The sequence below is a fragment of the Akebia trifoliata genome, chromosome 1, assembly GCF_017979445.1.
Source record: "Akebia trifoliata isolate Shusen 1 chromosome 1, ASM1797944v1, whole genome shotgun sequence".
Lineage (NCBI taxonomy): Eukaryota > Viridiplantae > Streptophyta > Magnoliopsida > Ranunculales > Lardizabalaceae > Akebia > Akebia trifoliata.
The window spans coordinates 9,833,428-9,846,270 of NC_141375.1; the positions used below are offsets into that span (position 1 = coordinate 9,833,428).

Sequence of the window (12,843 nt, forward strand, 5' to 3'; positions counted from 1 at the left end):
AAGTTGAGGAAAATGAAGTAATTTATGAATATGTGGAGGAGTTTCTAGCACCATGACAAGCTTGTTTGCATCCAAATCCTAATCATATGATGGTTTGTTTTGCAACAATGTCGACAATGGAAGTTTAGGGAATGTCCTTTCAATTAATCTTTTTTTTTTTAGATTACAAATAAGTGATCAAATTCATCAACATCTTTCCACACTCTCTCGATTAGAGAAAGGTAATGGTGACTTTAAGCCTAAATTTGACAAGGGTTCTAGTTTTCTAGACATGCAAAGTTCACTGATTTTCTCGTTATGTTGTGTCTTGGTTGGCTTTAATAGGTCGAGAGGAGAATGATTTTGATTATATCCTAAGGTCAAAATCTTATTAGATAAGTTCATTGATGTGTATCCCGAAGATCTACCACCCAAATGTCCTCTAGATTGTTGTTTAATTGTCAAACCCCGAGTTTCAATTCGTATCTCAAGGAAAAATAAATAGTGGAATTTTGATAAAATCTTGAAAGTGGGACTTAAGGGTAAAACTTTAGAAGATTTTTTATCATTTTTAAAGAAATCTGACCTCACCATTGGATTCATAATGATTGAAAAACATACTTTAGCCTGTAAGCACGCTCAAATGCAAATCCAAACAGAAAAGTTGCAAAATCCTCAATTATCGAATCGAACCAAGCTAAAATAGTGACTTTTTGCTAGAGTAAGAATTTTTAAGATTTGATTATACCATTGGGTTCGTAATGAAAAATTATTGAACATGGACTATTTACTTGTCATTTTTGGAGATCAGAAAGTCGTATTATCATCAAAAACGAAAACGACGTCAATTTTAGGGTCACATCAGGCCAAAAATGTAAATTTTTGTTAGAGATAGAATTTGTAGAAATTGACCATACCATTAGATCCAGAATAAAAAATTAGATGAAATAGAGTATTCATTCATCATTTTTGGAGTCCGAACGATCAAGTTATTGTCGAACAAAACAATAGACAAAATACCGATTTCATCCCAAGACTTTATATAAATAAAAATTTTAATTTTTTTTTATTCTTCATCATCCCCAACCCGTCCAAAACCAGCCACCGAATTTAAATGAAAATTTCATTTTTCTTCGAAACTTCAATCTCAGATTTGTTGCGAACAGTTCGCCTTCGACGACTAACGCAGAAAGAAAAAAAAGTCTGCAGCCTCGTTCTCTACAAAACTCACCCAAATTCCTTTCGTTTTCTCGCCTTTTTCACCCCGTATGGTAAAAAATCAGCCGTATATATATACGGGAGTTTCGAAACTTCGACCTCAGCTTTCGCCTGTTTCTAGATCAAACTGTCCTCTGTCGCAGAAGGGAAAAAGGACGACAGCATCAAGATATTCAAAACCACCTGGTCAGATTCAAAAATCAGCCGCTTCAAAGTCCGATCCATCTCGATTTTCGTGTCATTCGTCTTGATTTTCGTGCACGCGCTTCGATCTTATCACCTAGAGATAGTAAGGAACTCTCAATTTCTATTAGTAATCGTAAATTGTGAAAATTGCATTTAGGATTATATTACAAAATTTGTGATGTATTTTTAAAAATATAGAATTCAATCGATTATTTCAAATTCACGCGCAGAACTTGCATATTTAATATGTTTAATTATATTTTTTAACAAGTTATACGTGGGTATGATATTACACCGGGTTATTTCTGCTAGTTGAGTCCTGTGCACCGCTCAGACCCCGTTTTGATTTAAGTTTTGTATTTTTTCAACATTCTTGATGAAAATGAATTTCATATTTGAAAAAATAATTTAATATTCAATTAACTCATATTGAGTTGATAAATATCAGAAAGTGGATATTTTGTTTAAGAGATTGAAAACTGTAAAAATCGAAAAAAGAAAAAAAGGTATGAAACGGTAAAATGTCAGAGTCACACCTGAGGAGTGATGTCTGCATTTTACATTGTTGTGTTGTGTGTAGGTTGGTGAACAGATATCTAGGGATAATGTTACTAATTGCATGTTTATTTACTTTCTTTTAGAGCGAAGCGTTGTTTACTTTTCCGTTTTGTTATTTATTTTAGGCCGGGTGGGCCAGTTGCATGATAGGAAACTGGATATCCATTCTCAACCTTGTATTGTTAATTTCTCTTTTATTTTCAAATGAAAATAATATATATATATATATATATATATATATATATATATGCAACTATTTTGTGAGCTGTTAAAGAGTCTGTGAATGCCTGAAGGGATAGTGCGTCATATCATCCAAAGTGGTGTACTATCTTGGGATGTACGGTAGAGACCAAGCTCATACGTGGTATCGGACGCGTATGAGAGTAGAGTCACAATTAAAATCCGAATTTATTTTTCTCTATCTTTATCAATGAACTTGTAATGTAAGGTGGTCGTATATGAATGATTTGTATATTTGGGAATCATATGCACGCTTGATAGGAATAGACGAAGATGATTAGTCAATGATCACTAACAATCTATAGTAGTCGAACGTTTTAACACATCGAAAAGAGACCCATTGCTTACGGTCACGTCAAACGGCCAGCTTGAACCTGATAAATGGTCCCCCAAGTGTTATAAACAGCGATCAACCACAAAATCAAGAATTAATACTTTATTATGAAGCATCATGTCTTGATTGGGAGCAATCCAATCATGAATCCCAACTCTCTAATTCCACTACTTCACTATTGTGTATTATGTATCTATTGCTTTATTTTGATATATAAAATGAAATACATGTTTAATATTTCCACTTGATCAATTAGTTTTGTATAAAAAGATAATGTTATAGTGAATACTGCTGATCGATGTAATAGGAGTTTTAAAATATTTAGTTACTCATCACTGACTATATGTACCAGTTAATCGTAGTTTATTTTATAAACCTTTGCATATGTTAAAATAATTTAGTATGCTTATTCGTTCATGTTAGGAGAGGTTATTGGCAGAAATTATTTGTTTTCCTACTGAGTAACCATTATTACTCACCATTTCCTTATTTATTTTTTAGTTCCAGATCCGAAGTTTGACGAGACAAGTGTAGAAAACGAGTGAGAATCATCTAGTGGATCAGATAGACAGCCAGAATCCGTCACTTGGTGAGTATTGGGGTTATACCCCTAATGGTGTCAAATTCATCTAGGAGTATTATGGGTTTTTTTTATTGAGTGTTACGACTTTTGTTAAAGTGAAATTTTTTTGTATAATCCCCGTATACTCTGATCTATCGTTCATTATTAGATATATATAAGCTTCCGTTGTTATTATATTTTGTATATATATGCAGGATATTGTGAATGTTGTTTATTAGGTGCAGGTTGATCGCCTTGGAATGCTAACATAAACAGAGAAGATCATGTCAAAATTTCAAGGTGCCACATAGTGTCTCGAGATCTGACATGGGATTATGTGTTAGCGTTTGGCGGGGCACCACATTAATTGTTGAGCACAACAAGTTGACCTTAAAAGCCATTAGATTGTATGCTTCAAACAACAACACCTTTAACTAATGACAAGTTCCTTTCAACCTAAGGAGAATGATGCAGTGCAAGTAGGTCCACAGATCTGGATGAACGACGGAGTCAGAATAATCCAGGAAACCCATTCTTGAATGTAAACGTCGAGATCAATAATATCCATAGAAATTTATTGACTTTTCATTTTTAGGCCTGATTCATTCGTTTACCCTAGTTTTTTTTTTATTAACTTTTTGCTATTTTAGGAAAGTTTGGTTTTGTTAATAACTTTAGTTATATAAATCAAAATCACACACCATTGACTCTACCTTATTTCTAGAGTTGAGTAGTATCTATTTACATGCTTAGGTTGTTTTTACTATTTTTAGTACTTTTTTTTTGCCATTTTTTTTATTTTCTAGGAATAAGACTATTTTTTATAAATAATATTATAACTCCACTATGTAAGACAAACTTTGAAATTAATAAAATTTATATTTTCTTAGAGTTTTTTTCTCCAATTGCTTGATATTTTTTGTGAATCAATAAGTTTTTGATGTCCAATGGTTCGATATTTTTTTGAGAATCAACGAACTAATTAGAAGATTGTTCTTCGTCCTACATAAACATATTGTTGTGTATGACCTTTGATGAATGATGAATTGAGTCATGAAATGTATTTCCTCACCATTCTTTTTTTTTTATCTTGGTCAATGAATCCATTGTTGATTTTCTTAGAAGTTCTAGAGGCCTTAGAAAAGGTAACCTATTATCCCAATTCCTATTTTAGTTTGGTTATAAAGGTTTTTGGGACGATGATGTTAGGGTAGTGAACATAGAAAGCTCGATGGCTGCGTGGTTAACGACTAGGGTCCTAGGATTTCACATCCTCAATTTGCAGATGGTGTATTTGTTTTTAAGAATATGTGCTCTAGTGACTAATTAGGTTAGAATTTTTTGATTGGTTGCTTTGACTTTTGAGGCATCTTGGATTTGGCCTTTAACCGCAATAAGAGTAAGATGCTTGGGTAGTTAGATATTGTATTTTCTATTAATCTTGTGTTTCGGTTAAAAATATTTTAAAATAAATTATTCAATCATTTTTTTTTTTTCCTTCTAGAAATTAATTTTTTAAAGTTGGATAAAGACTCTGAGGTCACTTCATTTTGGATCTGGAATGATTTATTTTATTTTATATATATATTTTTAAATCACTCAAATGTGACTTTTGATTTTACTGTGTAATGATAAGTTATAAATAAAATGAATTTTTTTGATTTTGAAATTGGGTTGGTTCATACTTACAATCTCCTGATATATATTAACACTCATTTGGAATCATTTCGTATATATACCTACCTCGGATCAAAAATGGCTTTGATTCATATTCGCACAACGAGCAATCTTCTCGATGATGGATTGCAAGCCCGTGTATTCCATGACCGAATTGGTAGTACTCTGATTGGAAAAATAATCGTATTGGGATAAGTCCAGATTTGGGAGTTACTTTTTTGGTTGAATTATGATTCTTTTTCAAAAGGGTGATTTTTTTCCTATTTATAGAGGAGAATCGAAATTGTAATAGTAATAGAGGTGAAAATCAGAGGAATAAAGAAAGGGAAATTTATGTAATTTGTAACCAGGATCGAAGAGATGGAGAAATTTGTAAGTGGTATCATAATAGATTAGCTCATGAGCCCAGGGACATAGTATGTGATTTCATGACAAATCCCGTTGACAAATTCTTCTTGTGCTCTTGTTTTCAATCTTTCATTCTTTATGGTTTGTTGTTTCAGCTTCGTTCACTATATGACTTGGGGAATTAAACCCTCCCCCAACACTTTGTTCTATTCACAATTGTAACAAATTATTTGATTTATTTAATGGTGAAAACTGTAGAGAAAAAGTTAATTTTTAGATAATTAAATAAAATTAATTATTAATTTGAGTTTGATCTGACCCTGTGGGAAGCCTATAATATGGCTTGGGTTTTTTCCAATCAAGCTGGCCCAACATGATTTACACCCGTTGTAGTAGAGACCAACCGTTGTTAGGTGAGTTCGGGTGCCTAAATCCTTGAGGTCTCATAATTTGATCTCCAAATAATCTTATTTAGCTTCTTCAGTCATTGAGTTCTTGACCATAATAACTAGGTGGAGACTCTAATATTGTACATGGATTTAGAAACGACTAGCTCCTTGAAATATCACCTGTGAGCATGGTTTTAAATCTACTGCTTTCCCCATACTTGGGGCTGTGTCTCGATCTCCTACGTGCGAAATCTTAGGGACTAGTTCCTATGGAGATTCCCCTTGGTCTAATTCCACGACGGAGAGGCGGCGTGGCGTAAAGTTCAGATTGGGGGGAGTAGAGCAAAATCCCCTTCTGGGGTATTCCGAAGGTGTAACCTAGGCAACGAAAAAAGGGGGACCGATACTTCCACTAGAGGAGCGACCAGTTGGTTCACCAAACCCCGACCCAGCGTCACACGTTCTCCAGGTCCGAAGGGATCCAGTGCCCTTATACCGACTCCTCCCGGAATTGCGTTATCAGATGACTTGTCCGATTCGTCTCGACATCATCCTCAGTGAGACAGATTGACAAGGTGACTAGTCACCTCAAACCTCATGTGTTTCTCAATTAAGGTGGAGGATTGAAATAAATCAGACTACTCTTCCGAGATGAATCGATGATTGTGATTACTTGCCACCGCAATTGTAACAATTATTTGATTTTTTGAGCCTACTTTCGCGTTGACCACTTACAACCTCAATTGCTAAGGAAAAAATATATCCACAAAAGGATCAGACCCGGGAGGCAGAATCCAGATTCATGGACCCTCATTCATACCCCCACAACTTTATAAACCTTAGTGGGTCCATGGACCCAATAGACAGCTCTAAAATCATTTTTTTAAGTCTTCATGCCTTATTTCGTTTGGACCCTCAAGTAAACGTAAAACATTTTAACCAAGCCCTAAAAATCATTCAGATTGACGAAATTACCCTTTCAGTAAACTAAATAAGGAGGATAAAACCAGCGGGGTCTGGTTTTGCATTTCTCCAAAAGCATACTCTCATTTTCTCCAGAAAGAAAAATATCCAAAGGTATTCAATCTCAACTAGTTCTTCGATTAAAGTTTTTTCTAATCTGATATATGGGATTTTGGATAATTTTCTTATCAATCTAGGTTTTTGAGCTGGTCGATTACTGTTCTCTAAATTTTATTTTATTTTATTTTTTGTTTTGTTTTGGTACATTGTACTTAGGGTTTTTATTACAAGATTCTAACCGAAGATAGATTGAGTGAATAAATCTTTTCTTTAAATTTTCTTTCTCTGCTTTCATGATTTCTACCATATTATGTCTTTTTTGGTGTTTAGATTTTGAATTTTTTGCATCATTTTGGTTTTATGTGAGTTTTGGGTTTATGTTCTAGGTGTTGGATTCCAGTATATTTTCCTGTTAAGGCTTGATTTGTTGTGTTTATGATGTTATATTTCCATTCCAAGCCATAGCTTGGAATCTAAGAACCTTGATCTAACAATTGGTTCATGTATCGATGGCTAGAAATCATGTTATTTGTTGCACAGATGTAATATTTATTAGCTGAGACATATCATCTTTGCACGAGACACGGTTTTAAATCTCGCATTTCATGGACGAGACCGAGTTCTCTTGGGCTAGTCAACTCGTTTTGGACGAGATAAATCATTTAACTTGGTTTATAATTATTTATTCCTATATATATTTATATAAAAATAATTGTAATTTTTTTATTATAAAATAAGGTTGATTAGAAGATGTTTAATCATGAAATCATATTTTTACGTAACATGTATTTACATTCTAAAAAATGAATTATTTTAATAAAAATATATACAAAATCCTGGTTGACTCTGTTAAGTTTTTCTGGAGGTCAGACTAGCTTGAAAAAATAAAAATAGACATGAGTACTTTTCAGGAGGTCACCCATCCTTGATATTCTAATTTTTGATTCATCATCTTTATAGAAAAAATTCTCTTTGTTACTCTAAAGATTCCTTGTATATCATTTTTCAAACAATCCAAATTGTGCGGTCTAGATTTGAAATTTTGAAGTGTAGAAGGAAAAGTTAGTAAAAAATGTGTGATTATGTTTTTAGATGTTAAGGCGTGAGGCAAGGCGCTTGACTAGGCAGTGCCTCGAAGCGTAAGCCTCAAAGCGTGAAGTGCTTGCCTCACATGCATGATATTTTTACAAATAATATAATATTAATAAACTAAAAATTAAGATAGCTATTGCTTATTTAAAAATTCAAATCCACACAATCGAATTTCATGTTTTAATCAATTACATTAAATAATAATATAAAATATTATCACTTTATATTTTGAATAGTTGAAAGTTTCTAGAATAAATAACTATTTTATATTTATCACAAAACTACAATTAGCTATTATTTTTTCAATGACTTCATCTGTATAATATGAAATACTGCAAAAAATTCTTTACAAATCAGCTTAACTCAATGATTTTCTTTGTATACATTACTATTTGTATTCAAATTCATTTTTAAGTGTTCTAATTATATTATGTACTAGCAATAATAAAGAATAGAAGTAATGTATGTATATATATATATATAATCTTCTTGAGGATAACGGAAAAGAAATGAAGAAGTGAATTAGCAAGAAAAGAATAACAAGAATGAGGGAGAAATTCTATTTAAAAAAACAAATAATGTATGTATCTATATATGTATACACATATATATATATATATATGGGGTCAGGTTCAAACGACAACCATTTCAACACACATATAGACAACGTGTTTTGTCTTATATGGGAAAAAATGTTTGGAATGGGCTGATTTTTTGTGAGGATGATCTCTGTGGTGAGGAGATCATCCTTGCCAAAAATCAGTTCATTATGAAACTTCTAGACCGTCCAATTTTTGTTGAAAAATTATAGACCGTCCAATTTTTGTAAATCAATTTTGATGGGGTTACAAGTTTTGGAATGGGATGAATTTTTGCCAGGATGATCCCCTCATCACAGAGATCATCCTCACAAAAAATCAGCCCATTCCAAACATTTTTGCCCATATAAGACAAACACGTTGTCTATATGTGTGTCGCAATGTGTGTTGCAGGAACCCGACCTTATATATATATATATACATATATACATATATGTGAGGTGTATTAGCAAGAAAAGAATAACTAGAATAAATAACTATTTTATATTTATCACAAAACTACAATTAGCTATTATTTTTTCAATGACTTCATCTGTATAACATGAAATACTGCAAAAAATTCTTTACAAATCAGCTTAACTCAATGATTTTCTTTGTATACATTACTATTTTGTATTCAAATTCATTTTTAAGTGTTCTAATTATATTATGTACTAGCAATAATAAAGAATAGAAGTAATGTATGTATGTATATATATATAATCTTCTTGAGGATAACGGAAAAGAAATGAAGAAGTGAATTAGCAAGAAAAGAATAACAAGAATGAGGGAGAAATTCTATTTAAAAAAACAAATAATGTATGTATATATATATATGTATATATATATATATATATATATATATATACATATATACATATATGTGAGGTGTATTAGCAAGAAAAGAATAACAAGAATGAGGGAGAAATTCTATTTAAAAAACAAATAATGTGAGTTGTATGCCTCGGCCAAAAAGTGTATGCCTCACATTGAGGGGTATGCCTTTTATGCACCTCATGGTTTGAAGTGCAAGCCTTAACTACTTTAAGGTTTCAACCTTATGCCTCAGGGTGTTTTCAATAAGCCTTATCTTGAGGCACGCTTCTAAAAACACTACTGTGAAGTGTGAACCATTCCAAGAACTGCCTGTAGGTGGGTATTGTGATATTTTAACTTATAATTAATTGGAAAAGTATACACCATCTACTTAACAAGACTCATAAAATGTGATGGTGAAGTCAGAGTAGGTTCAAATTTGTAAAAAAAATAAAAAATAAAATAAAAAATGCCATCCAAAGAACCCGTTAAAATGTGATCTCTTAAATGTTTTTTTTTTGTTTCTTTTCGTTTGGAGCCGAGATGTTGTTCAACTGATATTTTAATGATTAGATTGTTTGGTTTGTGTGGTCAGTTATAGTTTGGGGAGTTCATGGCATCGAAGTTGCATCAATTGCAATCCAAGGCAACACAAGCCTCACAGTTTGTGGCTAAGCATGGATGTGCTTACTACAAGCAGTTATTGGAGCAGAACAAACAATACATCCAAGAGCCCCCTTCTGTGGAGAAATGCAACTTATTATCAAAACAATTGTTGTATACTCGTCTGGCCAGGTTAGTCTCTCTCTGGTTGGTAACCTTTCTTTATTTTTTTCTTTTTTCTTGTTGTACCTTAGTGGAGTCATAGTTTCCTGCCTCCTGGTGAAGGTGCCAACTTGCTAAAGTTGGTTAATGTCTGTGAGTGTTAATACCACAACCTGGGTTTGAAACTTGCCTCAATCTACTTTAACTACTGACCTGCTTGGTTATCAAAGAAAAAAAAAAAACGGTTCCCTGCGTGCCTGGTTTGATGATTTTCTTGGTTTGGGTTTTTGTTCGTGGTTTGTTATTCGTTGCTTAAAAAAAGAACCTGGTTCACAGTGGTAGGCTTCTGTAATTTAATGTTGTTTCACTTCAGATATCAATTCTAAACTATCAAGTTTTGCTGCTTTGACTTTCCTCTAGCAAATCGTTGTACTTGTGACGTATGACCTATAGAGAAAATAAGGTCTCGTAGGGTTTAGGGTTAGGGTTACAATTTTTGAAAAGAAAGGGTTTACTATTCTGGCTAAAATAAGAAATAGGGGCTTCATGGGTAAAACATATGAAGAAAGGAAAAAAAAATGGTTTTTAGGGTGGTTGATGGATTCACAAATCACAAGTGTTTTAGGATTTTTTTTTAAAAAATATGAAGAATCTAGGATTGGGAAAAAGAAACAAGCCTAATATCATACTAATTGATGGGTATATTTCGGTTCTAATATTAAGATTGACAACAGAAATTAAGAAGAATCCTGAGTGTGATTCCTGTGATCCTAGGAGTCACACCTAGGGATTTTGAAAGCTTTACAAGTAAGTTCAAGAGATAAAACAACTTGCTGCATTTTTTTTTTAATTCATCAGACTCTATTGTAAAACACAAATAGGAGTTATATAGCATCCCTTGTGTCCAACGCTACTTCTGTCTTGTAAATTAAAATTGTCCAAAACTCCAAACTACCCTAATTACCCATGCAGACCTCATCAACAAGTTCCTATGTGGGAGCGGGGAATAGGGAAGTCGAAGTCGGTAATTGCCTATTAGAGTTATCCTTACATTTTCTAGGACATGTCCAAAAAATATGTTTACTGAAATGAGGGGGATTCAAAGAATGACATTATATAGCATTAGAAAAAAAACCACTGACCTCATATATCAAAACATACATTGAAGTTGGAGAAAAATCAGACATTGATTGCTGTGGAAGTTTCAAATCACAATTCTCTTTTCCTCTGAAAGCTAGGGGAAAGTGATTTGTTTGGTTTTTCGCTCAACTGCCTTGACGGGATGCTATTTGGTCCCATTTCTTTTATCTTTTCAATATATATTGGATTAGCCTTCATCTATGTTGGGTATGTATCATAATTGTTCCGGTCATGTTTTCAGTGATAGAGTTAGGGTCCTATGGAATCTCTTGACTTTTGCAATATGTTGGGGTTGGGGGCACCCTGTTGCATCAAAAGAAAAAAAAAATGTTGAGGTATTTGGAAAGAGAGGATTAAGTCTTTGAAGGAGAAGAAAAGGAGATGAATGCTATTATTTTGGAAGCCAATCTTCCTTGTTCCTATGATCTAAGTGTTTCACACAGAGTTAAAGGGTTATTTTTTAGGAATTTGTTTTTAGGTGGGATTCTTTAATGATGTGACCTGGAGTGAGAAGTTTCTGTGCTTGTTTTCTTTTTTGGGTGGGCTTTTGTATGCTAGTTTGCTTTATGTGTCTTTCTTTGTTTCTTGTAAGGTTTCCCCGACCTTCATCCTAGCCATCCCTGTTCATGTTTATTTATTTATTTATTTGCTTTCAATTGAACAAATAATTTCTATAATTCATAAAAAATAAAATCATGATTTTGATTTTTTACTGGTTATCCTAGATGCATCATTTAGAAATTATTTGAGAAATATTTTTCAAATGATTCATAATCCTTCTGAATGAATCTGTTGAAACTATGATTTTGGGATTGATTACCATCTGTATTTTAGTTAAACCCATTCCCTGATGTCTTATTTCATTTTGAATTTCTTGCTGATTCCCCACTCCATGCCCAAAACATTCCTTGAAAACTCATCTATCCTTTTGAAATATGATCATCCAAGAATAAAGCTTCCAGCTTAAAATACTAAACATCTTACAAATGACACTTTAAGATGGGTATTTCCAGCCATTTAGTTGTTAAAGTGTTTGCTGTAGAAACTTGAATCATGTATGTGGTTCACGTCAGGGTGTTTGACAAGTGAAAACTGCCTACATATGTATGCATGCATGCAAGTAGTTGTTTATATTATTATCCATCCAACTGATTGTTAATCTTTGGTAGCCTTCCTGGTCGTTACGAGTCATTCTGGAAGGAACTTGATTATGTTAAGCAGCTGTGGAAGAACAAGCAGGAGCTTAAGGTTGAGGATGTTGGAATTGCTGCCCTTTTTGGGTTAGAGTGTTACTGCTGGTTCTGCGCTGGTGAGATCGTGGGCCGAGGATTCACATTCACAGGTTACCATGTATGAATGACAGCAACTACTTCCGAGGAAAACTGCTTCATGTGGATTTGTGTTTATAAACTTGTTGGCAATGTGGTGATTTGAGTCACTGACATGATTCTACATGAATTTTTTTGTTCAAGTTAACCCTCAATAATTCACAAATTTGGTAAGTCAAGTTCTTTTATGTAGTGGCTTATAAGTAATATGAAATTGCATATCTTCTTCCATTTCTAACACTTGCTATTTGTGAAATTTTTTATTTATGGTTCCAGTTACACTTTCTGGTTCATTTGTTTAACCTTCTTTATTCCTTGAGACATGATTGGAACTAATTGATACAAATAACAACGAAGTTTACTCCTCTTTTGAATACTAATGGTGTCTTTGGTAAAAAAGTTAATGTTGAGCTCTGAAACTTCAATCTGAACTAGGTCTACTACTTTCATGCTAATGAGTGTCTGGTAACAACGTTAATTCTGATCCCCGGGATTTTGACCTGAATCGTGTCGTTTTTGTATTAAGTAGTATGGGCCAACATTTGAAGAAGCGTTCCAAGTGGATGTCCATTTACTTGCAGTTTTATGGTCCATACGTGTTTGTTGTCGG

At 33.1% G+C, this 12,843-nt stretch overlaps 1 protein-coding gene across 2 annotated transcripts; it reads left to right on the top strand.

The window, feature by feature from the left end:
- The first annotated feature begins 6,413 nt into the window (after positions 1 to 6,413).
- LOC147410667 (uncharacterized) lies at positions 6,414 to 12,524 on the top strand. Of its 2 annotated transcripts, none has more exons than XM_086438208.1 (3): positions 6,414 to 6,568; positions 9,596 to 9,795; positions 12,075 to 12,524. In XM_086438208.1, the coding sequence occupies exons 2-3, from the start codon at positions 9,614 to 9,616 to the stop codon at positions 12,259 to 12,261; spliced, it is 369 nt and encodes a 122-aa protein (XP_086294334.1). In that variant the 5' UTR covers positions 6,414 to 6,568; positions 9,596 to 9,613; the 3' UTR covers positions 12,262 to 12,524. The 2 variants fall into 2 exon arrangements, with proteins under 2 accessions (XP_086294334.1, XP_086294344.1); XM_086438218.1 differs by having other exon boundaries at positions 6,467 to 6,565; positions 9,594 to 9,795.
- The last annotated feature ends 319 nt before the right edge of the window (positions 12,525 to 12,843 follow it).

Coding starts and splice junctions, on each gene's coding strand:
- LOC147410667 (XM_086438208.1), top strand. CDS start 9,614: ATGGCATCGAAGTTGCATCAATTGCAATCCAAGGCAACACAAGCCTCA. Junction 9,796..12,074: donor TTGTATACTCGTCTGGCCAG/GTTAGTCTCTCT, acceptor AATCTTTGGTAG/CCTTCCTGGTCGTTACGAGT.